The sequence below is a fragment of the Maylandia zebra genome, unplaced genomic scaffold, assembly GCF_041146795.1.
Source record: "Maylandia zebra isolate NMK-2024a unplaced genomic scaffold, Mzebra_GT3a scaffold02, whole genome shotgun sequence".
NCBI lineage: Eukaryota > Metazoa > Chordata > Actinopteri > Cichliformes > Cichlidae > Maylandia > Maylandia zebra.
Genome location: NW_027490032.1, coordinates 2,864,669 through 2,890,779, shown reverse-complemented (window position 1 = coordinate 2,890,779; position 26,111 = coordinate 2,864,669). Strand labels below are relative to the sequence as shown.

General features: G+C 38.8%; 2 protein-coding genes across 3 annotated transcripts; one reads left to right on the top strand and one right to left on the bottom strand.

The window, feature by feature from the left end:
- Positions 1–2,746: 2,746 nt before the first annotated feature.
- On the top strand, positions 2,747–5,786 carry LOC112434605 (uncharacterized). The gene is made up of 3 exons (XM_024802073.2): positions 2,747–3,013; positions 4,200–4,538; positions 4,777–5,786. The coding sequence occupies exons 1-3, from the start codon at positions 2,950–2,952 to the stop codon at positions 4,977–4,979; spliced, it is 606 nt and encodes a 201-aa protein (XP_024657841.2). The 5' UTR covers positions 2,747–2,949; the 3' UTR covers positions 4,980–5,786.
- A 5,908-nt stretch (positions 5,787–11,694) lies between these two features.
- LOC101466991 (outer mitochondrial transmembrane helix translocase) lies at positions 11,695–24,200 on the bottom strand. 2 transcript variants are annotated; one of them, XM_014414458.4, is made up of 11 exons: positions 24,146–24,196; positions 21,674–21,812; positions 20,459–20,554; positions 20,182–20,302; positions 17,295–17,495; positions 16,083–16,189; positions 15,189–15,278; positions 14,617–14,667; positions 12,952–13,076; positions 12,521–12,645; positions 11,695–11,922 (listed from the first exon to the last, which is right to left on the bottom strand). In XM_014414458.4, the coding sequence occupies exons 2-10, from the start codon at positions 21,794–21,796 to the stop codon at positions 12,522–12,524; spliced, it is 1,038 nt and encodes a 345-aa protein (XP_014269944.3). In that variant the 5' UTR covers positions 21,797–21,812; positions 24,146–24,196; the 3' UTR covers positions 11,695–11,922; position 12,521. The 2 variants fall into 2 exon arrangements, with proteins under 2 accessions (XP_014269944.3, XP_023011427.3); XM_023155659.3 differs by having other exon boundaries at positions 11,696–11,922; positions 24,150–24,200.
- Positions 24,201–26,111: the final 1,911 nt, after the last annotated feature.

The following is a 26,111-nucleotide window of genomic DNA, read 5'->3' as shown; positions in this document are numbered from 1 at the left end:
GCAGGTGAATTCTGTACATTAATATGAATAAATATCTGACTATTTTACAGGATAGACAATATAAACATATTTAAAATTAAAGGAATTGAAATGTACATTGTGCCTTGGTTTAGTGTCTGGAAGAGTCCTGTCTCAGTCAATTATAGATGATGTGAGAGGGCGGGTGTGTGTGTTTAGGGCACGGATGGCTTGGGGATAGAAGCTCCTCTTGAGTCTCTCTGTCCTTGCCCGGAAGATGCGGAACCTTCTACCAGATTGCAGAAGTTGGAACAGTTTGTTGCCAGGATGGGACGGGTCCTTCAGTATCTGCGCTGCTCTAGTCAGTATGAACCTTCCAGATCCCTCAGGTCATCTGGATCCGGCCTTTTATCAGTTCCCAGAGTCAGAACCAGACACGGAGAAGCTGCATTCAGCTTTTATGCTCCTTATATCTGGAACAAACTCACAGAAAGCCTCAGATCAGCTGAAACACTCAGTTTATTTAAATCCAGGTTGAAGACTCACCTGTTCTCAGCTGCATTTGAATAAAGCACCAAATCCACACTCTTAACCCTTGTATGGTGTTCGGGTCTGTGAGACCCGTTTTCAGTTTTTTCAAAAGAAAAATTAAACAATTAATTATTGTTTCAACCTGAAATTCATTGGCTTTGGCTTATTTTCTGTGAAGAACATAAATCCGAGCTAATTTTCAATGACCTCATACTGTACCTCCCCCCACGCATTTACATTACATACAAGGTGTTCGGGTCCACTGGACCCAGGTCTAATAAAAGTGTTGAAAGTGTAGGTCCTGTGTTCCCACACTCTGTCTTCCTCCTTTCTGGTGCTGCTGATAGTGTTTTCTTCCCGTCCTGCTCTCGCACAAAGTTGCAACATTGTTGAAAATTCAACTATCAACACCGTCTGCTCTTACACCTCACACATTTTACCCTCTTTCTTGAGGGATCCAAATTTTATTTTCTCATACCCTGTCCCACCTGCAAATTAGGGGCATAATACTATAAATAAGACTTTGTCAGTGTGGTTCTTTATCACAACTGATCAAGATGGCAAAAGATTATCTGCTGCGAGGGCCATCCAATTGATTTTGGAAGAGAGAGGGGCTTCGGATGATGATGTTGACAAAGAGGGTTCAGAATATTTCACATTTCTGAAAATTCTGAGTCTGACAGTGACTTTGAAGAAGAGGATGAGGTTGAGCACCATTTAGTAACAAAACGAAGATGAGTACACCATCTGCAGCCAGCTCCAGGACCAGAACAAGCCCACCAGACAGCAAGTGAAGAAATATGGATGTCAATAACTGGTGAAATTGAATTTATTTATAAATATATAAATAAATATATATTTTTCACAATATACCTTTCACGTTTGAACAATATAATATCATGTTCGTACAATATAAATATTATATTGTACGAACATGAAAAGTATATTGTTAGAACAATAAACTTTTCACGTTATAACGTGATATAGCTCTATTTTTCTTTTGCCTGGCTGTCAGCGCTACGCTTACGTACTCGGATGAGCTTGCCTCATCCTACAAGTTGTGCCTCCATCTCTTGAGTCCAGATTACATGCTGCACTGCCGTGCTGCTCCTTCTCTCTTTCATTTCTGTGTTTGTGCGTGCGCAGTGTGAGAGGCTGCGTTGAGAGGCGACAGGATTTCAAACAGGTTTGATTATCATGCGACCATACAATTGATGATTGGGAGCTGGTCGTGAGGTGTTAACTGCTTTTCGTTACCCCAGGTATACTACATGATGCACGACACGCAATTAAGGCAGAACTCGGGCCGATCCCCAAAACGGTTGCGCGACCGAAAAATTGGCTCAAAATGGGCCAAAAATCGCACAGTGTATGGCCAGCTTTTGGAGGCTAGCTCCAAACAAACATCTGCAGCTTGGCAGTGTTTACAGCACTATAATGACCAGACCTAATTCTTTTGAAAACCATACATCTTTCCACAGGTCTCAACTTCATCAGACATCACCTGGATGAGGCCAGCACAAACAGCGGCCTATTGGACGAAGATGATGGCTCCATGGGGTCAGGAAAGCCAGAAGCAGGGGAGCTGGAGATGTACCTTTCATGTCCTTTCACTGGAGGTGTTGATCTATTGCACGGCTTTCCTCACATCAAGAAGCTGTCGATCAAAACCAATACAGCTCTTCCTGCATCTGGAGCTTGTTCTCAGTCATGCAGGACTCCTGTTCACTGCTTAACAGTTACAGCTTCACAGAAAGAACCTTGAAAGCAAACTGCTGCTGAAGCTTAACCTGTTGGCATCATTGTGTCCTCTATTTTTAATTAAATGCATATTTAGCTCAGGTTAATATATATATAAATTAATTAATATATATTAATATATATCTTCTAACATCTTGATCAGATGGCACGCACATTGAGTAAGACATTATGCACATAAAACACGGCATCCACAGGAGTGCACAATAAAAACAAACATAGTCAGATAAAGTTTACTTGTTGACTCTGAGTCGTGTTGGTCAGAAATCGCTTGTAATAATTTAAGACATTATCTCTTTTGGGGTTTTTTATGTTTAGAAAATAAAATAATTTAGTCTTTTGTTTAGTTGCTTTGTATTTTATTTATTTTGATAACTGTAATTAAAATCAAAGAAAATAGTTCTCATGCGCAGTCAGTGTGGGGAGCTGACGTTTCGGTATCAATCCGCAGACTGGTATAAAACCGCAGGAGCGCCAGAAACAGACTGTTGCTGTTCCGTCTGTGTTCTGTGTGTATAACTGAAGGTTGCACTAGTTTGGTCTTGAATTTTGAGTGCGTAGTCTTTTTTTCATAAAACCCGAAGCTCGTCTACAGGATCAAAGCAGGAGACATTGCCCATAAAACTATCGGACTGATTCGGAGAGTGCCTCTGTTCCACTAAATTAAGACTAAAAGGTCAACCTTCTGTGTACGCACAGAACATGGATGACATCATCCGCACAGTCTTTACGGCTGTGCTATGGACCCTTGCCTCGTCCCATGAAGGTAAGTAGAAACCACATGTTTAAGTTAGAAGGCTTTTGTTTTCTCTGTGTAAAAGTTTCTGTAAACTGCCTGCTGGTTCTTGGATTTGCAGAGTCTCTATTCACTATTTAGTCACTATTTTTGTAACTATTTTTAGCTCTCAGTAACCAGAAGGCGAGCAGAGATGTGTGAATTATCGTTGGTGACACAAAACTGCGTGAGCTGCCGTTAAGCCAGCCTCAGCTTCGAGAAGCTTTTTTGTGTGTGTGTATACTAGATATTGTGGTAAGAGAAACCCACACCATATTTCAGAATAAAAGCCCTTCAGTCTCGCCTTATTTCCCCCCCGTCTCATTTAAAAATGATATTAAAAGTGAACTTCCTGTTTCCACAAACTAATTTCACAGACAGTACACATTTTCACAGAACTATTATCAATATCAAGTCAGTTTGATTTTTAGATTTCAAAATAAGAGCCCTTGGAGCGTGCTTATGAGCTTTCTTTGAATTCAGAATGTCCTGTTTATACAGACTAATTTCACTTCAAATCAACAGTACACATCATCACAATGCTCCTGGATTAATGTCAGTCTGGTTTTGGATTTCAAAGTGAGAGCCATGTGAAATTGCCTGTATACGTATATTATATATTTATTCTCGCTCCAAATGCCATTAAAAGGAAACTTCGTGTGTGTGTGTGTGTGTGTGTGTGTGTGTGTGTGGCTAGCTTCAATCCAAGTCAATGTTGAGTGACACAACCTCAACTTAAAGAGAAAAATGCTGAAATATGCTCCAACAATAAGCAAAGAAAAACAAGAGCACTTGCCTACATCAGTTGAAACTGTCCTGAACCGCCACTGTGCCTCAGAGCAGCAACATCTTTTGCTTGTATGTTTCCGTCCTCCATTTGACTACTTTTTTCTCGTGTGTGTGTGTGTGTGTGTGTGTGTGTGTGTGTGTGTGTGTGTGTTTTTGTTTTTTTGTTTGTTTTTTTTTGTTTTCTGGGAAAATTGCCATTTTTACTCTTACTGAATTCTTGCAATGTTTTCAGCTGATACCTCTTTGAGAGTCATGTCTCTCTCTGATAACAAATTGTGCCAAACGTCACTGTCGGTGTCAACTCTGCCTCCTGTGGTTCAGCGGAGCTAGGAAGCCTTTCTATGCGAAAACCTTTCTAACCTCTGCTTTGTATTTTTCATTCTTTCAGACCACAAAAACATCACAATTAAATCTGGACAGAACATCACTCTGCCATGTCGAGCTTCAAACACGTCCTTCATAGCTGTAGAGTGGAGCAGATTTGACTTAAAGCCAGAATATGTACTTTTAAACCGCGACGGGCACTTTGACCCACACAGCCAGCATTTATCTTTTATGAATCGAGTTGACCTGCAGGAGAGAAAAATGAAGGATGGAGACGTGTCTTTGATTCTGAAGGACATGACGACTGATGACACTGGAACATACGAGTGTCGTGTCTTCATGGAAGAAACACACTCATGGAAGTCCATCAGCATCATCTACCTTCGTGTTGTTGATCCTCCAGGTGAGTGAGTAGAGTTGAGTGTGTGTGTGATCAGAGGTGAAGCTGCTTCCTGGTTGTTGATGTTTGTTTCTAAAGATGTTGTTGATGAGACTTTGTAGAAAGCAGCTGGTCTGAGTGATGTGATCAGAGTGCAGTAGATAATGTCTGACAGCAGTTTGAAGAGGAAATGGATTCTGTTCTGTTCTTCACTCATCACCTACCTGACAGCTGACACCTCACACCTGTTTCTCACCTGCAGGTCCACCAGTAGAGAATCGACCTGTGGGACTGATCATTGGAGTCATCATTGGACTGTCAGCTGTGGTGATTTTTGTGGCCTTTGTCATGTATAAAAATCCTGAAAAAAGACAAAACACATTTCTTGTTCCATCTTGTCACGAACGGATACGACATTGTTTCTGTAGACGAGCAGAGGCTCATGTAACATCGGCAGTAATATAATTTCCCTTCCTCTTCCCCTTTCATCCCCCTCCTTGAATTGCCACCTTATCGTGGTGGAGGGGTTTGTGAGCTCAGACGATCCTGGGAGCTGAGTTGTCTGGAGCGTTCAGCTCCTGGTAGGGTCTCCCATGACAAACAGGTCCCAGGTGATGAGCCAGACTGAGAGCAATTCAAAAAAACATTGTCCTGTTTGTACCAATCATGTGGACAGCTAAATCTGATTTAGTGTTACCTAAGACATGATTGTGGGTTATAAAAACCTGTGATAATGAAAGGACGATATGTAACTGTTAAATGTAATAAAATGATTTAGACTTGAAACACCAGACCACACAACTCTGTACGAACACACCAACATGTTGGCTGGTTTGGACCAGGTAAAGACAACATTGTTTTATCCTGTAAATTCAGCTGTCATATTAACAGAACACTGAAAGTATACCAGCTTTCTATAGACTGGGACACTTCAGGCTAAATTATGTGTTCACTGCATCTAAAAAACTATGATGTTGTTTATTATCAGGTGATTTGTATGTTCATGTCAGTAAGAAATGAAATCAAAATTCTTAGCATTTATGTACAGTTTTATTGTTGCTGTGCACTGAGAGCAGCAGTTTGGAAATCAGATTGTTTAAAATTTACTTGGAGAAATGTGTGTGGGGTTTTTTTTTTTTTCTTTTTTTTTTTTTTTTTTTTTCTCCCTCCTCTTCAGTACTTTGATCCTGATACTAACTGTGATCAGTGTGACTGGAGCCATGGTTGGTTTTCTGTCCTGCAGAACTGTTAATAAAAGCTGTTTGGTCTGTGTCTGGTCTCTCTGGTATCAATAACTCAGATTCTCAGTGGTTAAACCTTTGGGTGCTGGTTATTGGTGTTATTCCATCACACCAGAGAATACACGAGGGAGAGAGAACCAGGATGTTCATACTGCAGTTGAATAGAAAGATGGCACATCCAGCAAGTGCAGGGAAATGTGAGGAAGGTGTAGATTTTAATGAAGGTGAGCTAAGAGACTTTATGAACTACAAGACCTTTTAACCAGTGAATCCAGTTATTTAGTTTGACTAAAACTAGATGTGGGGAAAAAAAACCCAAAACATTTTGGTTAAAAAAGAAACTAAATTATTGGGGGGAAAAAATAAGTGATCTGTTTTCTTCTTTTTTTTTTTTTTTTTTTTTAACTTTAAAAATTAACTACAATAGAACAGGAAGTTAATTTTATTACCCTAAATTAAAAAAAAAATCTCTAATTTTGAAAATTAAGACTTTCAAATCCCATGAGCCAAACATTTTTCACAACAGAACATAAATAACAAATGTTAAAACTGAGAAATTTTACAATCCAATCATTTCAAATTTGATGCCTAATGTAAGTCTCAAAAATGCTCTTTTAGACAGGCAGAGACCTTCAAAAGACTCATTTGACGTGGACTGTTTCAAAGTGGGAAAGACTTCTGTGTTCAGACAAATCCAAGTTTGACATTCCTCTTGGTAATCGCGTATGCCACATTCTCCGAGCTAAAGAGGAGGGAGACCTAGAGTTCAGTTCAAAAGCCAGCATCTCTGATGGTGTGGAGGTGCGTAAGTGCATACGGTATGGGCAGCTTGTATGTTTGGGAAGGAACTATGAATACTGAATGTTTATAAAGGTTTTAGAGCAACATATGCTCCCCTCCAGATGACGTCTATTTCAGGGAAGGCCTTGTTTGTATTTGAGCAGGACAACACAAAACCACATATTGCAGTTACAACAGCATAACTTTGTCAGAGAAGAGTAGAACTAAGTCCTTCTTCACTGTGTTTCAAAAGAAGCTTCATGAAGGGGGGAAGGGAGCAAAGTTATGCTTCACAGCATAAACCACACTGTGAGCAAAGAGAGTTGAAAGGCCTCCCACACTGATACTGACTGTATGAGATGCATCTCATTCCAAAGACAAACATGTGACAGTCTCATGAAGTTAAAGAGCTCAGGCTCTGCTTACAAGCTGCACATCAATTAAAAACCATAAATAAAATTTAAAAACCATACAATAAACAGACAAAGAAATAAATAACAATAAAACAAATACATGAATGAAAACAGAAGATAAAAATAAATCAGTATATATTACAAATGTGACTGAAACCTTTATCAAAGCAACACCAAAACTCCAGCAAGTCATAAGTTTGATGCTCAGACACCTTCAAACTGATATGAAAAGAAGAGGAGATGCTACACCCTGGTAAACAGGCCCCTGTCCCAACTATTCTGAGACCTGTAGCAGGCTATTTGAAATGAGCTCATTCAGTGGATGATGATGTAAAATATCTCACTTTAAATGTAGTATGTTATTTGTGTTCTGATAAATGTTGGTTCATGTAATTTGAATGTCTTTTAGTTTTCATTTTGTTCAAATTTAAAGAATGACCCAACTTTTGTGGGTTTCAGGTTGTAGTTTAGTTTGGTAAAAATGTTTTCGCTGCCTGATGAGGCACTGATAAGAGTTTTTTATGACTTATTACAACTGCAAGTCAGACTGAGCCTGTGCAGATGCCTCTGTGTCAGGAAACATCTTCATCCTGCTGTGGGGTCAAGTGATCAGTTACTGATAAATTTGCTTAATACAGCTTAGAAAGGAAACACAACTCACAGTCTGCATGTGAACACACACATATTCCACCTTCACTTTATTCTCATTAGTTATGTTGTTTGCTGAATCAGCTACAAGCTTGGATCCAGGAGACTGACACTATCTCTACTTTTAAGACTAGTTTTAAAACTTTCATTTGTGATAAAGCATATAGTTAGGGCTGGATCAGCTGTCCCTGAATCCTCCCTTAGTTATGCTGCAAAAGGCTGCTGGGGGATTCCCATGATGCACTGAGTGTTTCTTCTGCAGTCAAATGTTTCACTCTGTTCTTACACACAACTCTGCATTTAATTATTAGTTATTATTGATACTTGTTTCTCTTACACACTGTGTCTTTGTCTTGTCTTCCTCCCCTCACTGCCAACCAGTTGCAGTTTTTCTCACTTTCTTCGAATCTACACCCACTACGCCATATTGACAAAGTCTAATATAGGGTGCGGTTGATTAATCATTCACTCATTTGACTTTAGAGATACCTGAAGCTTTAAAATAGGAAAGGATAAAGTGGATCAGCAGGGAGAGGAAAACACAAGTGTGTATTTTTTTAACCTCTATAGAGACATTATATTATAGATACATGTTTATATGATGTGCAAGAAACAGCACAGTTTGTGTATCAGTGAATTATGAGTAGTTCAACTTCAGGAAGTTTCATCCTGGTTAAACCTCATAAAAAACGTCCACCACCACTTTATGAAGCAGCTGGCTAAGAAAAAACAAACAAACAACTTTTCTTCAAAGTCAAGGAAAAATGATTAATCAAAGACAAAGGAAGGATGTTTTTGTTTTGTGGCATTTTAACCACAGCTCAGGCCTGAGATTTGAAATAATGTGCCAGTTGTTGCATGTCTTGTTCTGTTTAATTTCATAAAAGTATTTCTTGTCATGATGCATAGTATGAAATAATTTAGTTCAGCCAAACAGGAAACAGATGGTTCTTGTGAAGAGAAATTGTAGAAGGCAAAGGAACTCAGACTCAAGATATCTTAATACATGTGCACACATGGACGACCCCCCCTCATCGCCCAGATCCATCCCGCAGCAACGTGTGCAGGGCAGATATGAGTGAGAGGGAAGACCGCCCAGGAAATCCAGAACTTGCTTTATTTATACAAGTTTTCAAGGAAGTAGGAGTGGCAAAAACATTTCCATAAAAGGAAAAAGAGACCGTTAGCTTGTCAGTAGCTGAAACAAAGGAGGTAGTATGTATAGAAATGCAGACATTCAATAAAAGGGAAGAGAGAGAGAGGGGGAGCGCCAGTCTGTCTTGTTTAAAACCGGATGTCACCACATTCCTCTAAACATATGGCTTCAATCTCTCTCTCTCTGTGTTGGCTCCAATTCACAAACTCCTCTTCTTTAATGAAGCTACAACTAAGCATAATTCACAAAATTAAAATCTTTCATCAGTTCTTCTTAAAAGAAAAGGGAAAAACTGCTGCTGATAAAAGAAGCTGCATCATTAATTTAACAGGAGAAGAATAGATATCAAATCAGCTCTCTGACCGGTCAGAACCGGCTCTGTACATATGTTAGTGCCAAGTTCCTGCTCTCATGTGAAATGTGCACAGTCTCCTCAGTGTGTTGCTACTGTATAGATAAACTAAGAGCAAACACACAAAATGAGTTACGCTGAGGCTGTTTTGGATTCAGATGATTTCATTTATTAATAAGTTGTTGTTCATTAACAACATTCAAGAGAGACAAAGAAAGTCAAACTGTTTCACTGTTTTGCTGCGACATAGCAGTCTAACAGCCGGGTGGGAAGCTCCCAACACTTCCTGTCTGCTTTCAGTCATTATAAACATTTTAATGAGATAAAGATCCCTGTGTGTGTGGCTCTGATGGATTAACAGAAGCTTTGCTGCTGAACTGTGTTTGGAGCCTCATGTTGATGCCACTAACAAAGAAGTTCACCAAAGTCTGTTCTTTTTAAGGAAAATGAGATCTTTTAATGTATCATCTGACACGTTGTCCTTGTTTTTCAGAAGTTTTATTGAACCTATTATTTCTTTCTGTATTGCTGCTTGGTTTGGTAACAAGAATCTGAAGAACAAGACTTGGTTTGGACTTTTGGTAAAAACTGCCAGCAAAGTCTCAGGGCATCGGCAAGATTTTTGCATTTCTAACATGATTAAAGTCAATTTTGATTTTCTTTAGGTGCATTTAATCAAAGCAGAGAACTAACCGACAGGAATGTCTGAGCTGGTGTGTACTGTGAGCTGGGCTGGGAGCTCCTGGCTTTTTACTTCTTGTACTCATTGTTGTGATTGCTGCTCTTTTGGTTTGTAGAAAACTGTAAATAGACAAATTCATTCCAACATCTCCCAAATGGACCAGCTGGCAGCTTTTCTGAAACCTCAGTATTTTTTCTTCTTCTGTGATTAAGACGATGAAAGCACCAGCCTCATGTGACCTCAAGTATTAACAACAACAGCACAGCTTTTAACACTCCATTGTCACCAAGCCTTTAATCTAGACCTCCTGAGACATTTCCAACATCGTGTGATGCTGGAAGCTCCTGTGCTGCCACCTGCTGGATGATTTATAAAACAGCGGTCACTGTGAGTGAACATTAAAGCTCAGTTGACAAGTTCAGATGTAGGAGTAAGTGAGGAGGCTTCCGAATGAAAGACTCAAAGTTTTTGTGAGTGTAGGAACACTGGGTTGTTTTTTTGTTTCATTTGCACTAAAGTAAAATTGTTGAGGGCTTTCTGAACTAAAGTTAAAATGAAATTTATCACAAATATAAACATATGAAGAGAAAAAAACTGAAACAAATCTGCAAAGATACACAGAAAAGAAGGTCAGACATCAACTAAGGAGAAACACAAGGACAAATGGAACAATATTATCATCCCTTATGTAGCAGGTTTATCAGAGAAACTCAGGAGAATCTTCTCCAAGCATGACATCCCAGTGTACTGGAGACTCAGCAACACACTCAGACAAAAACTGGTTTGTTCTAAGGGCAAAACTCCCAAACACAAACTTAACAACGTAGTATGTGCTGTACAGTGTGGCGAGGAATGCTCAGACCTCTACCTTGGAGAAACCAAACAGCCGCTCCTCAAAAAGTTGATTCTCTTCATCTGGACGTAGCGTTTTCAGTGGGAGAAATTTTTTGTCACTAATCCAAGTGACTTCTTCAGTCTCAGCTGACTGGAGGTTTCCCCACTCTTATGAACAGTACATTTGCACAATGACTGAAACCAGCCCACTGAAGGAACAATGGGCTGGGAGGTCATTTCCTTGATTATTAATATACAAATTCTCATGACCATTGATCAACAACCACTGATCAAAGCTCATTGATCAATGACCATGAGTACCATTCACAGAGAGTTGGGGAATGGCTGCAATCACAGCATTGTCAGATGGTGACAGATGTACCCTTAGGCCCCCTCCTTGATTCAGAGATGGTCTTTCCCTTTTCATGTAAATAGCCTCCTTGACTCCGAGCTCAAACCAGCGTTCCTCCCTGTCGAGGATGTGTACATCCTCATCACTGAAAGAGTGTCCACTGGCCTGTAGGTGTAAATAGACTGCAGAGTCCTGGTCTGATATGTTAGCTCTTCTTGCCTTTCACAAATATCAAAGCTTTGACTAAAGTCCAGCTGGGATAACCACATTTACTCAGGGCCTTCTTGATGTGATGTTCTTGTTCTGGCCGCTGAGGACACACTCCATATTTTGCTGTGGCTTTCCAATGGACAACAAGGAAGTCAAACTAATGTAGCGTAGCTCATGTCACATTCAATTGTTTGATTGTTCAACTGGTCAATGGTATGAAGTGGAAAAGAGGGTTTTTCCATTTGATACGAGACAATAATATAAACCACTGCAGCACAGTACCTGTTATACCTATAGCATGTAATCACTTTAATAAAATATTATGGTCAACAGTATTGTTCGCTGCACTGTCTATCAGGACAAGCAGAGATGAGTCCACTGTCAGAGGCCATAAGATCATTTGTAACCTTCACTAATGCTGTTTCTGTTAGTCTCATTCATGAGCAGTATTAGTTTTCTTTTAAGATCCAGAAGTCTGTGATGTGTTTCATAGTCTGTAGCAAGTGTTTTACAATTAAAGGACCAAATAAATAAATCCACCCCACACAAATCAGATGTTACTCTGATTTTATTTTTGAGTAAACTCCAAAAATTCTAACAGAGAGCTGGTGCTTAGAATACAGTTGAATAAATATTAAAAAGAGATGATTTAATCATTTATGTACAGGCTGGAGTCTTCATGATCAACATGCTGGTTCAGATGCTGATCCTCTCAGTGGAATCGCACTCTCTCTTTCCTCCTTGTATAAAAAAAGATTTTTAATGTTAATTTAAATTCAAAATTCACAGTTTAAAAAGAAATCCAGCATAAATGAACATGTTATAATAAAGAAAAGTAAATGGTTGAGTCTAACATGTGCTCCAGTGAGACATTAAACGTCAGTAAAACTATGCAGTTATGAAACGTAACTTTAATCTGAGCAAAAACAAATTTGCTCAGTTGTAAATAAAACAGTGAAGTAAACGTGACCTGACAGACAGAACCTGAGTGAATGAAGTCCAGTGTTTAACCGATGAGAGCTGAAACTCAGCAGAGGTTTTAAACCTGTGTGCCGGTGATTGGACATCAGCCGCTGATAAAGTGCTCTGTAGTTTTCTAAGACTTGCAGGTCAGGTTGAATGACATTAGTTAGGCACTGCCTACAAAGGAAAGGGCTGCCAAACTCCATATCTAGAAAATCTTTTTTTTTAAACCCTCTCCTGTCTGGAAGCTTTTGGAATCAGAATTGGGATCTGAATGCTGTGGTTCTGAACACATTTTACTTTTGCAAGAGCAGCTATATAGTCTAGGTTCCCCTTGTTTATTTATTCATTTCTATGTGTTGTTTCAGTTATTACATTATGAATAGTATGACAATGCCTCATCCAGTGTCAGGCCACCCGGACTCTTGGACTCCTTCATCTTTGTTGTGGCCTTCTGGAGGTCATCCTGACTAATTGGACGGATGCAGTCATCTGAAAGGCTGAGAGAAAGAAATCAGACGTTTAGCAAACAGCAAGTGAACTTCTGAACTTTATAAGAGCAGCTCTGCATCACTCAGTTCAATCATAAAAAATGCCTGCACACTGAGAGAGTGAAAAGGAAAAAAAGATGATTTTCACTTGTGCTGTATTTGTCCTAATTAGCATGAAAAAGTGAATATCATCAGAATATTTATTTTATTAGTAATTGATAATACCTATTTGTCAAAATATTGACTTTGATCATTTTAAAACATTTAACGTCCTGTCACTCTACCCACTCTGACCTGGAAATACCAAACACCTACGTGTCAGAATCCATGATTTCTCGGACACACAGCAGTGCTGCCTCACGACAAATCTCTTTGAGGTCACTTCCTGAGAAACCTTCAGTTTCCCTGGCGATGTGGCTGAGGTTAGTCAGTGGATCCACCTACAGAGGCAGAATCAGTCTATCAATGAATCTAGGTATCATTGTAAATCCGAATTTACCATTTAAAACTCACATTCAAAGGCTTGTGTCTAAGTTAAAACTAAAACTAAGTTTAGAAATCAATCCTGTGTGTGCCTCCAGGTGAGAAACACTTGATTCGTGCAACTGTTTTACCTTTATTGGATTATGGTGAGCTGCTTTTTCTGAATGCACCAGCCCACTAACTAAAGGGGTTATGGAAATCGTCTACATTATTGTTCTGTGTATGCTGCTGCTCCATGTCCTTCTCTTATATTTGCAGGCTTTCCCATTGGTTGGTCTTTATCTATAAATCTCTCCCTCTTATTTATGTGTTTATATGCATAAAAATCATAACAATGCAGCCCTTGTTCTCACAATATCATACAGTTGATTGTCCCACAAATCAAAACACAATTAGGAGTTAGGCTTTGAAATACGCCGCCTCTGTCTCCTGGAATAATCTGCAAAAGGAACTGAAATTGTCAGAAATGGTTACCTTCAGTAAAAGAATGAGAGAACAACTCTTTTAGTCAGCGTGATTTTTTAATGCCACTCTTAACTGATCTGTTAAGAGTGGAAAAGTGTCTTGAAGTTCTCCAGAGGCCTGGTAATGAGCTAATTCATTTAATTCAGGTGTGTTGACTTTAGGCCCGCCCCTATTTTCTCATATTAAGTGAGAAGAAGAAGAAGAAAATCTCAATGTATCATGGGAACCCCCCAGCAGCCTACACCTACTGCAGCATAACTAAGGGAGGATTCAGGGTCACCTGGTCCAGCCCTAACTATATGCTTTAGCAAAAAGAAACGTTTGAAGCCTAATCTTAAAAGTAGAGATCGTGTCTGTCTCCCGAATCCAAACTGGAAGCTGGTTTAATAGAAAAGGGGTCTGAAAACTGAAGGCTCTGCCAGGAAATTAAAGGCCATCCAGGTCTTTATGTCTTTAAGACATTCCTGCAGTTTAACTAATTGGTGTGTGTTATCTCACTTCATAGATAGACAGACCTGGGTGTCATCTGCATGGCAGTGGAAATGTATGCTAGGTCTTCTAATGATGCTGCCTAAGGGAAGCATGTATAATGTAAACAGAATTGGTCCTAGCACTGAACCCTGTGGAACTCCATAATTAACCTCAGTGTGAGAAGAGGACTCTCCATTTACATGCACAAATTCGAGTATTTTAGATAGATCTGATACATTACGGTACCTGTAATACCTACAGCATGCTCTAATCGCTCTAATAGGATATTATGGTCGACAGTATCGAATGCTGCACTGAGGTCTAGCAGGACAAGCACAGACACGAGTCCACTGTCAGAGGCCATAAGAAGATCATTTGTAACCTTCACTAAAGCTTTCCTTTTCTTCACTCATTTTTATTATTGTGGATTTAATGTTTCTTTGGCTTCATGTACTAACTACATTAAAAGAGCAGAAGAAGAACCATGTTGGTAAAATAATGTAAGATCATAAGGATTAATATCTCAGTCACATGACTTTTTCCCTTTTGCTGTGAACTTACCGTCTCATTCTCCAGGATCAGTCTGAGTATCTGCTTGCGCTGCTCAATGTTCTGCAGAAACAAACACACTGTCAGACTAGTTTTATCCTCACACACCCCTGTCTGACAGTGGTGTGAGCCATAGATTATGTCTCATATGCTGGTACATGCCGCCTTTACGGTATCACTTCAGCTGGTCATGCACCACTCTGTTTTTGTAACCTAGCACATTGTTTCATGGCCACCACCGCAGATGAAGACATGACTGTTAGAGCTTTGTCAGTTTTTGCTGCATTTTAATGATGTATCATTAGAGAAACACAAGACTTCTTGGGATGCTTTTCTTTAGGTTTGACGTCTTCACTGCTTTATTCCTTCTAATGTGGTGATATTATCTGAGTAGTGACACCTGCCATTCAGGAGAATACATCAGCACCCTGTGCCTTAACAGGATAAATAGAAATGAATGTGTGATGATGTTGCCACGGCACGCAAACCGACCAATGCAGAGGGTACACTGCTGCGTTCAGTATGCTTTTTGTTTGTTGGTTTGTTTTTAAAAAAACAGTCAGACTTATTTTAAAAGGACATACAGGCAGCTTGATGTGGATCTTGGTGGGCATCCTCCTCAAGATGGCAGGGTCTATGTCCTCAGGACGATTGGTGGCTCCCATAATGATCACCTGACAAAGTACACTTTCAATCAGATTTACATACAGACCGAATCTTCGAAGAACATTTTATTGATTATCTGATCGTTTATGTTCAGGATTCACATATATTGCATAGATTATGGAGAGAAATTGGGTTCTAAAGGGTTGCAAATAGGGGTGGTTTTAAAAAAATAAAAACCCAATTCTAATCGATTTTAGGTCTTTAGGGTCTTTCTGTGTGGAGTCAGCTGACATCTGGGATAGGCTCCAAAGCCCCCCGCAACCCTGAAAAAGATAAGTGGAAGCAAATAGATGGATGGATAATTGATTTTAATTTGAATAATCCAATACTGATTCATTAAATCCTAAAATCAATTTTTAAATATAAATGTATTTTAGCAGAATCTCAGCTTAAAGCTCACAAAACTATTTTAACAACCTCCAAACTGTTAAAAGAGCAAACGATTAAAGAGCAGGTAAATGGATTGATTCTCTAAAAAGATGTAACCATAAAACGCAAATCATTTACTCGTACACGCTGTTGGCATGAAAGCAAACATCTTATTCTGAAACTGCAAAAAGTTGATGCAAATTTAACTGAACTAGGAGCAAAAATGGCTAAAAACTACAGTTTTGCTTTATGGCCTATGGAAGTGAGTCCTCAAACGTTACACACAAATTCCTGTAAACATTTGTGAATCAATTTATGCTTGCGGATCACCCTGTATGCATTTGCAACCCTTTTGAGACAAATTCCTCTCCATAATACGTCCACAGCTCAGTGAATTTCTTGAGACTCCATATTGAACCTAAACATTTCAGACGTGTGCATACCTGGCACTGGTGGTCTGTTTCGAGTCCATCCCACAAACTCATAAACTGAGCCTTCATCATAGCTGTGACTTCATGATCTCTGCTGGATCGACTCCTCAGAAAGGAATCTGTTCATACACACAGTTTTATCATCTCAGTTATGATTTCATTGTTTGAAAATGTTTTGCCTCTTTTTTTGCTTCTATGGTATTTGTCAAAATGTATACAGTTAAGACCAAATATTAAAATACATTCACGTCTCTCTTTGAACCGTTTGTGCAGACCAAATTCACTGAAAGCAGAATCAGTTTCTTTATATGTTTAATTTATGTTTAAGAAAATTCTACATTTTAAGGTAGTACATGGAAAATATCGCCACTAAATGTTAGCAGGTTGTAGTCAAGTGAATTTTGTTTTCTTTCCCTTCCCAATTAAATTGTATAATCCTACAGTGTCATGGTCCTGGCTCATTTGAACCAGTGTTTTGTGTTTTTGTATTTTCGTGTTATTTTGTGTTATACTTTATGGTTAAGTTTCTTTAGTTAGTCTTGAGTTAATTCCTATATTGCCAAGGTTTTTCTGTTTAGCTCCTTCATTACATGTTATTTATTTATTTGTCTTTGCCCTCTGTGCCACTCTCCATCTCTGTCTGTCTTTATATATGTTGTGTGAGCCTCTCTAGGAGCAACTTGTTTCCTTCCTTGTGTTCCATTCTATGTTTTCCCGTCATGTCTCCTCTCGCTCGTGTCCCATCGCTCCCTCTCGTCTGCCTCTCCTCTCCATCATGTTCCTCTATTTCCTGTTTTATTGTGAAGGCCCTTTGTCCCTGTAGCTGTGTCCCAAAACCTAGGCCACATCCTCCCGAGGCCGCATTTGAAGGCTGATTACTTCACAGCCAGCGATGAAGCCTGTCCCAATTCAAAGGCCACTCCAAATGCAGCCGACAAATGCGTCCTTCATTTCCCTGGATTTGAAGGATGGGTTATTTTCGTTTCAGCTAATAAAACTTTATATAATAAAGCTGTTTTGAGTTAACATCCTGCCTACGGGCCTGCATTTGGATCCTTTCCTTCCTGCACTACACAGTCGATTCATGACATAAAGTGGGCATTGTAAGCAAAGCACACAGTTTAACAAAAACAAAAACTATTTTTCAAACTTAATTTGTCAAACTGATTTCCACTTTAACAGAGAGAGATAAACTGTATGTGTGTATGTGTGTGTCTTTCTCACCTATCTCGTCGATGAAGATGATTGTTGGGCCCAGTTTGGAGGCCAGTGAGAACACAGCAGCAGTCAGTTTCTGGGACTCTCCGTACCATTTATCTGTCAGCGTGCTCGGCTTCAAGTTGATGAAAGCAAAGCCCGCCTCTTTTGCTGTTGCCTTGGCGATGAGTGTTTTACCACATCCTGGGGGTCCATACAGCAGCACACCTGTGTGAAGACAGTGGGATTTTGTATTATTTTGCCGATTGCTAGAAATCAAACTACCATGAAAGTAACAGCTTGTTGCTCGCCTACGGACTCAAATGTCCCATCGATGGCAATAGCTCATCTCTCTCACACACACTGTGGACACATAGGGCTGGGTATCAGCTCTGATTTCTATGACTGATTTGATTTCGATTCACAAGGTCCCGATTTATCCCATTTCCTGATTCAGTTTGATTAGATTCAATTCATTTCAGGTTGACTCAGACAGTGAGAGATATTATAATTCTGATCATTTATTAGTACATATCAGAATCAGAATACTTTATTAATCCCTAAGGAAAATATGTGGGTTGCCGTTGCTCCAAGACAGTAACAGACTAGACTATTTAACAATAAGTTACAGATACAGATTTAAGAAATATCTTTTTTTTTTATATATAAGAACAAAGCTGGCACTTGTGAGTTTTCATCAGGGGTGTGAGAATCACAGCAGAAGCCTTTGTGTCAAAGTAACTGAGGATAAAACACAGATAAACATGAAATTATGTTCATCCACCTCCTTCTCCCTGGTGTCCTAGACCTCCTTCTCCTTCTCCTCAACCTCTTCCTTTGCATGTCTTTGGATCCATTGTTTCAAACCTGAATGAGCTGACTTTGGCCCTTTTGTCCATCAAAGTTTCTGATTGGTGTGTGATACATTTTGACTTCGTAATTGTGTAGTAACTGAGCTAAAGCTGTGCTGATTCGAGTTAACATTACTGACTGCTTTCTAAGTGACAACATGGTGTCAGCACTGACAAATGTACGAATATGTGTGTAGAGTTTTACAGTAACAGTTCACCATATCTGACTCATGTGGTAAAGCAGCGGCATAGTGTTTATAGTTCAGGGAAATGGCTGTGCTTTTTGGGAAGTGGCATTAAGGTTTTGAAATTTGGGTTCACAAGATTGGTTGTAGTGTTTAAGCAATTGAGAAAACCGTTATTATTATTATTATTATTATTATTATTATTATTATTATTATTATTATTATTATTATTATTATTATTGTTATTATTATTATTATGTTTTTGTTGTTTTTAATAGTTTTTTTTTTTCCCTCTGTCTGAACTTATGCCTTAACAAAGTGACAAAGTCCACACCACTATAATAAATACGTTTATGTTTGTGTCTTATTCACACACCCAGGGTTCTTAGCCAAACTTACTTCTGGTTCTCTTATTACAGATTACGCTGCATTCAGGAGCCCTAGTCCTTTACTGCATATATCAGGGAGTCAAGTAGTTTTTTCAGAGCACAGTATTAAGAGTTGTACACAGCAAACACACAAAATGCAAGACACACTAATTTGCTAAGCTATGATAAAATGAAACTATCAATTATAGTTACCAGAGTACTAAAGAAAGTTTAATTATTTGTTAAACAAATACTTTCACAATCAACACACACAAGCAAACAATAGCAAAACCAAGCGGCAATCCCAACACTTCTAATTTTAACCTGCACAGTCTTGAGCCTTTTGTCAAATCACATGCCAAACATTTGGGGGTTATATTTGACAGCAATTTCACCTTTGAAAAACAAATTAGCTCAGTCGTACAGCGGTCTTTCTTCAAACTGAGGCTTTTACCTAAGGTGAGATCATTTTTATCTTTTAAAAACTTTGAACGAGCGATTCATGCTTTCATTATATCCCAGCTGGACTATTGTAACTCCTTATATGCTGGAGTCAGCCAGACCTGCCTGGCAAGGCTGCAGTTGGTCCAGAATGCTGCAGCTCATCTTCTGACACGTACTAAAAGATGTGAACACATTTCCCTGGTACTTGCCTCCCTTCATTGGCTCCCTGCCCGCTTCAGAATTAATTTTAAAATTTTATTGTTGACTTACAAAGCCCTGAATGGACAGGCTCCCGGGTATTTGTCTGACCTCTTGCAGACTTATACCCCCCTTAGATCTCTTAGATCAAGTGATCTTTTGCTTTTAGCTGTACCGAGGTCGAGGCTGGTTCATAGAGGTGATCGAGCATTTGCAGTCATAGCGCTTAAGCTGTGGAATAATTTACCCCTATACATCAGACAGGCTCATACTGTCAATCTTTTTAAATCTTATCTTAAAACGCAATTTTATTTACTGGCTTTTAATACAGCATGAGAGTTATTTGTTAATTCATATTTGTTGTTTGCTTTTAATACTCTAAGTTGTTTTATTATGCATGTTGTATTCTTGTACAGCACTTTGGTCAACGCTCCTGTTGTAATTAAATGTGCTATATAAATAATTAAACTATTAACTATTAAGGTGCATTAAACTCTGTCGGAAACTGAAAACTCATTCACAACCTGTATGCTTTAAATAAACAGTGACAAACACTTCCATTTCTCTGGACACGCATACAGAGAATCAACCAATTACAAACAGACTAAAGTAAAAGAATTTAAATGGTATATATATATATAATCAAAATAGAAATTACAGCAAACAAGAAATGGTTATTGTTGATCGATTATATCTAATACAGATGTAATGTAATGGTTAAAAGCTGTGCATCCTTTGTAGATTTTGATTAAAGTTTCTGTGGGTGTCCTGATTAAGGCAATTTTCTATCCCATCTCAGAATAACTAAGGCAAAGGCTGATGCTAATGGGGATCCTGAACGACAACAAAAAAGTGAATGATTGCTGACCTTTGGGCGGCTGCAGCAGCCGGGATTTCCTGAACAGATGTCTTTTCTGAACGGGGAAGATCATTTTCTCCTTTAGCTCGTTGATCACCTCCTCCAGACCTGCGATATCCCTCCATGTGATCTGCACACAGGAAGAAATCTGGATGGATATTGGCTGCAAGTGCTGATGCACGAAGACAAACCCCACGCTTCCTGTTTCTGTCAGTACTGTGTGCTGTCAGTTCTTTGTGGTTTATATTTACAGCTTCAGTTTAAACAACATGTAAAGTGGCATTACCTGCATGGTCCGCGGGTCAACCCGGTGGGTGACAATGCGCTGTTCATACACAGAGAGTTTAACATTTTTAGATTTATTTTGACCTGTCCTCGTTGTCTGAAAAACACAAAAGCAGAAACAAATCAAAGGCTCAGCCTGTGCTCTACCTCAGGATCATACTGTCCTCATCAGCAGGAGACAATTTTCTCAAATAAAACATTCAGGATGAAAGATGTATGTGTAGGTTCTCTGTCATCTGGGTCATGGCAATCTAAGAAGCTTGGAAAGAAAAGTAGCTGGAAGAGCAGTTGTGCCATAGTCTATAGGATGATAGTTAAAATGTGACCATAAAGAAAAGACAGAATTATAGTCGAGAATAAGCAATAAGCTTCTCCCGGATGGCCGAACTCCTCACCCCATCTCTAACGGAGAGGCCAGCCAGCCTTCGGAGAAAGCTCATTGTTGCTGCTTTTATCCGCAATTTCGTTCTTTTGGTCACTATCCAAAGCTCGTCACCATAGGTGAAGGTAGGGACGTAGATCGGCCAGTAAACTGAAAATTCTGCTTTTACGCTCAGCTCTCTTTTCACCATACGGACCAGTACAGTGTCCACATCACTACAGTCATAGCATCAATCCGACAGACTCTCAGTGCAGGACTCACTGCCTACGTCCTCACAAATTCTCCTACCCTCTTCCTTTACATCTGATGCGTTCATCGAGGTGAAAGAAAAAAAGGTTAGGAAAAGGAGATGAAACAGATTTCGGGAACCTACAGATTTTTGGTTACATCCTGTTAGAAATGTTCATCCTACTGTAAAACCTGCCTAGCAGATCTGATTATGAGCAGCTTCAATCCATTCAGTTTGGGTGTTTGTGCTCAGACTGATTTTTATGTGCATCTGCTGACTGTGGAAAATTATATCATTAATCTCTTGTCTTCTTTCTTGTTTGCACAAAAGCTTGTTTTGTATAGTTATTAATCGGGATGTTTTTAAAGTTTCTAAAAATGTCATTATCTTTACAAATGAAAAGAAAGGCAAAATTAATATATTCTCTGAAATTATCAGGTAATATCTGCACATCAGCAAATCTGAGATTAAACATGAGAAAGAATCAGAATTAATCCACATTAAGGTGAGACAAAAAAAAACAAACATCTGAAGACAAAACCTGTTGCAATAAATCTTGATTCCCCTCCCACCTGCCTGTGAGGCTTCTCCTGCTGATTCCTTACCTGGTATAACTGGTATATGATGCCTAGGCTTAGGCCTAGGCCTACGCCTAGACCCTGGCCTAGACCTTGGCCTAGGCCGAGAAAAAGAGCGATGCCTCCAGCTCGCACAAAGCTCAGTCCCATTGTCACGTCACAGATTCTGAGACACAAACAGGTTTACACAGCGATTAATGTATAAAATGCTATCAAGGAGATGAATACAAACAGCAGGAGCATAACAACTCACCACCTCGCAACACTCTCTCACTCACTGCTTGTTATTACTGTGCGGAATACAAATGTTTTATGAAGGACAGAAGTCTAAAAAATGCCCAATCATCTAGTTTTAGAAAGTTCAGGAAGAAACTGAGACAATGCAAAAAGTCAAAAATATCTAAAGCTCGCTCAGAATTGGGGATGGGATACTTGATACTGACATTTTGACACTGTGTTTAGCTGACAAAGTGCAAATTTTTCAAAACACTGGCTGCGTTCCAAACCTCCCTCTTGTCTCCTCTTCCTAACCTCTTTTCCTTGATCTTGATGGAAATGTCACTGAGGTCATGTAAAGGCTGATGGGAAGATTGATACTAAGAAAAGAGAAGAGCAATGCTCTGAAATTTGGAACATCACTAACAATGTGATGCTGAATGTTGGCTATGTTGAACTTACAATATGCAAAACATGGACTACAAAATCCATATCATACAAATCCATATCTTTACTCCAGTGACTTCTAAAATGAGAATATCCTATGAAAAATATATTTTATTAGAAAGGTTTGAATTTTAAAGTAATGTTTAGGTCCAGATTTAAATTATTTTGATATTAAAAAGCTTTTAGATTTACTAAAGAGACACAGTGCCAGTTTTGTGACAGCAAGTTATGAACAGGAGAATTTTTGAGGCTGGTCTTATTGCATATCCTTTTGTAGGAGTTTCCCTTTCAGGAGGAGAATATTTAAATGAGTAGCACAAATGTGAACGTCTATGGCACACAATTTACTGGAAATGTCATTAATTGAAAAATCATATCTTGTGCTTGTTGTGGTTGTGATAGATGCTACAAGGAGTTTTAATTTTTAGGAGGAGAGATGCAATCAGAAGAAGTGTGTAATCGATAGTGATGATCGGATTTTGAGCGGATGGCTCAAAACTGTGGGGACATTACCAAAAACTCTTCTCTCCTCATACTGAGTGTTTAGAAGTGAGCCCCACCAATCGTTCCTCAAAAATAATGAGAATTTACTCAAATGGATCTCATATTAACTGAATATTAACTTAAGTTAATTCTCTAATTAACATATTAACTCCTTGGAGGGCATTTCTATTCGATTCAATTATTAAAGAGAGACAATCTCCTGATTTCCCTCTGAAAAATTTGAACACGACAATAGCGCCAAGTCACAGTTGCCTAAAGTCGCCTGCTATTTTTGTGCAAAGCTAACTGAACAGTCTGACTTTTGGTTCTAATCATGAGCTTGAATCCGTTAAGTTGAAGATGAGCAGACGATAATAACAATGAAATATCTCTTCTTCCTCCTACATTCGAAAGAAAGTGAAACATAATTAACCAGGATGACAACTGAGATCAAAATTGGGTTAAGAGATGAAAATCATCCCAGAAGTCCTTGTAAATTCTCCTTAAATACAGTAACTAAGTACTTAAACCTCTGGCATTACAGAATGCTAACATCTGAGTAGCTCATGGTTGCGAGTAATTTTAACAATTACCGTAATAGTCTTTGTCACTTTGTTTTGCCTTTGGCATCGTTTGAAGAAAAAAAAACCACAACAGCCCTTCGATATCGTACTATGTGAATGGACAACAAAGATTGAAGAAACACTTCATTTATAGCTGGAAAAATGCAACATTTGGACAGACTTATGGGGAAATCTTCATGAGATTCAGTCCTTACGATCCTCACATAATTAACGATTATTTTCAAACAACAAATTCACAAAGTATTTTTATAACATTTCATCCCCTGTTAGAGACAGATTGCTATTCTGAAAGTGAAACTTTTACAAATACATACTCCATAAAGCTAAGACCTAGTTCAAACTAACTGTCAGTCACAAAACTGACACTGAATCTCTTCACTATAGCTAAACCAAGACAACAAGCTGTGGCGAAGTAACAGTGTAGTCAAACTTTAAGGTCGTTCTCAGGTGCTCCTCTTTTCCTAAGTCCATATCTATCCTCATCCACAAACAAAGTGAGTAGGAACATGAGACAGGAGGGACTTTGAAAAAAAATAATCCTGGAGCTGGAGTCAAACGCACAAAAACTTTAAATCAGCCAACGTGACATGTGTGTTTTGAATCACACCTCGGAGTACCTGCGCTTCATAAACCCGCCACACAAGCATCCATTATCCACATACTCATACATACTGAATCAATATAAAAAAATATAATGTATAGGCTACCACTTCTTCAAACAAAATTTAAATATATATTCTGTTTTATAAAAAAATAAAATAAATCTCACCTACAGAAGGACAACACGAAGACGGCAACAAACAAGTCAGGTAGAGTAAAGCAGCAGAAATCGTTTTAGGAGAAATCACGTGGTGACACAGCTGAGTTGCGGTGGTGCCAAACTGCATGGGAAGAGCCAACTTTCGTCATATTTGCTGTTCGTGGTGAGAGGAGGAGACTAAATACAAAGCACAACAGACAACCAACATAAAACAGGGAAACAAAACGCAAGAACACTTTTCAAAGTGACACGAACTCAACAACAACATAACACACGGGAGGAATAAAGCGAATCAAGGAATATAAACCAAGTATAACAATAGACAGAAACTAGATAGTAAAACTAAGTAAGTAAAAAAACTAAGAAAGCACGTGAATATAAACATAAACCAACCACAAAATATCTGCTGAAGGAAAAGAACCTAAAACTGAAAAAAAAAAACAAAAAAGAAAAACCAACCAAATCACGAGTCCGTGAAAGCTATATAATGGTTAAAAAAAACCTCAAGCAAACAAACAAAAAAAAAATTAATGTCCAAATTTATTCTTCCTCTATAATAACTTGTTTGCGCTGATTTTCAGTTCAGATTTCAGTCCATCATGACTCAGCTCTTTCTCCCTCGGTAATAATCAATAATCATATGACCCAAAACACCATGAACATATTGCAATGCAATATAATGTGTGTGATAGAAATGAAAACTATTAAATGAATTTATTATTTTGCGCCCTTTTTAATTTTAGACAAAAAGTGCAGTTTTTCTGACAAAAATGCCCCATTTTTAGAGATGGAAAAGGTTATTCTTAAAAACAGCTGCTTCTTAACAACAGAGAGCAGGATGGGGGAGATGGAGGCTGCACGCCCCGTTAAGCATTATTTCGTTTTATTTGCTTTTGCTTAATCCGAAACAAGGAACATAGGAAGCACAGGTACACGCCACACCTCTGCATGAGTCGGTCGCACAGGAGCAAGAGTCCACGCGATGGTGTGTTTCGTCTCGCACATCAGCCAGTGTGGGTACAATGACAATCTCTCGAACTCCTCCCAGACCCGTCAATAAAATCATTAAGATATTTTTTGATAAACTGCCAAAGAGCCATTTTTACCCCCCAGTTCAGACGCCTCTGCATTAGGATCTGATCCAGCAAACCCGAGGAGAGCAGCGGACACGAACCACTGTTGAACCATGTGTGAAATAAAATTAAATGAAAAAATGATTGTGAAGAAGTGACGGACATTTGATGGCAGGTCTTAGATAATCGTGAGTTATTGTGTCTGATTGTAAGATTGTAAAATTGCAAAATTGTAAAAAACACAAAACTCTGGAAGAGGTGTACACGCACTGTGGAAAAGTAAAGGCGTGTTGCATTCTCTAAAACTGTTTTGTGAACAGTTGTCCAAGTATATGTTCCTTTTAAAATGTGACACATGTAATATGATCATCAAAGAACGTGATTTTTATAAAACATGTATTCTTCTGTTTTGAAAGTGTCAGATTTTCATAAAACATTTATTAGTGTAGCGGCAATCTTCGGTCCTTCGTCGCTTCTGCTGGACGTAAAGTTTCTGACTCGTGCTTGGCTGTAGGCCTTTCGGTAGCAAAAACGAGGTGAATGTAAAAAAGAAAAAAAGGAAAACGTTTATTTACTCCACACAAACCGAAAACTCCAAAACAAATGCCTCCAGTGGAGCTCCGTTTACATCTATTTTATGTCATAAACGATAAACAACTGTTGCTCCACAACATTGCGGCCTAACACACCCGCTTTGTCAATGAGAACGTGTTGATGACACCTACCACCACTTTACAACAACCCAATAGATTAAGAAAGCAGGACAAATTTAGAGCATATGGACCATAGTATATTGTATTACAACATAAAATAATCCAGATTGTAACTAGAAACTCAGATTACAGATCATAACAAAATACTCAAATACTGTCCGATATTTGAGTAAAATATTGGCCTGGACT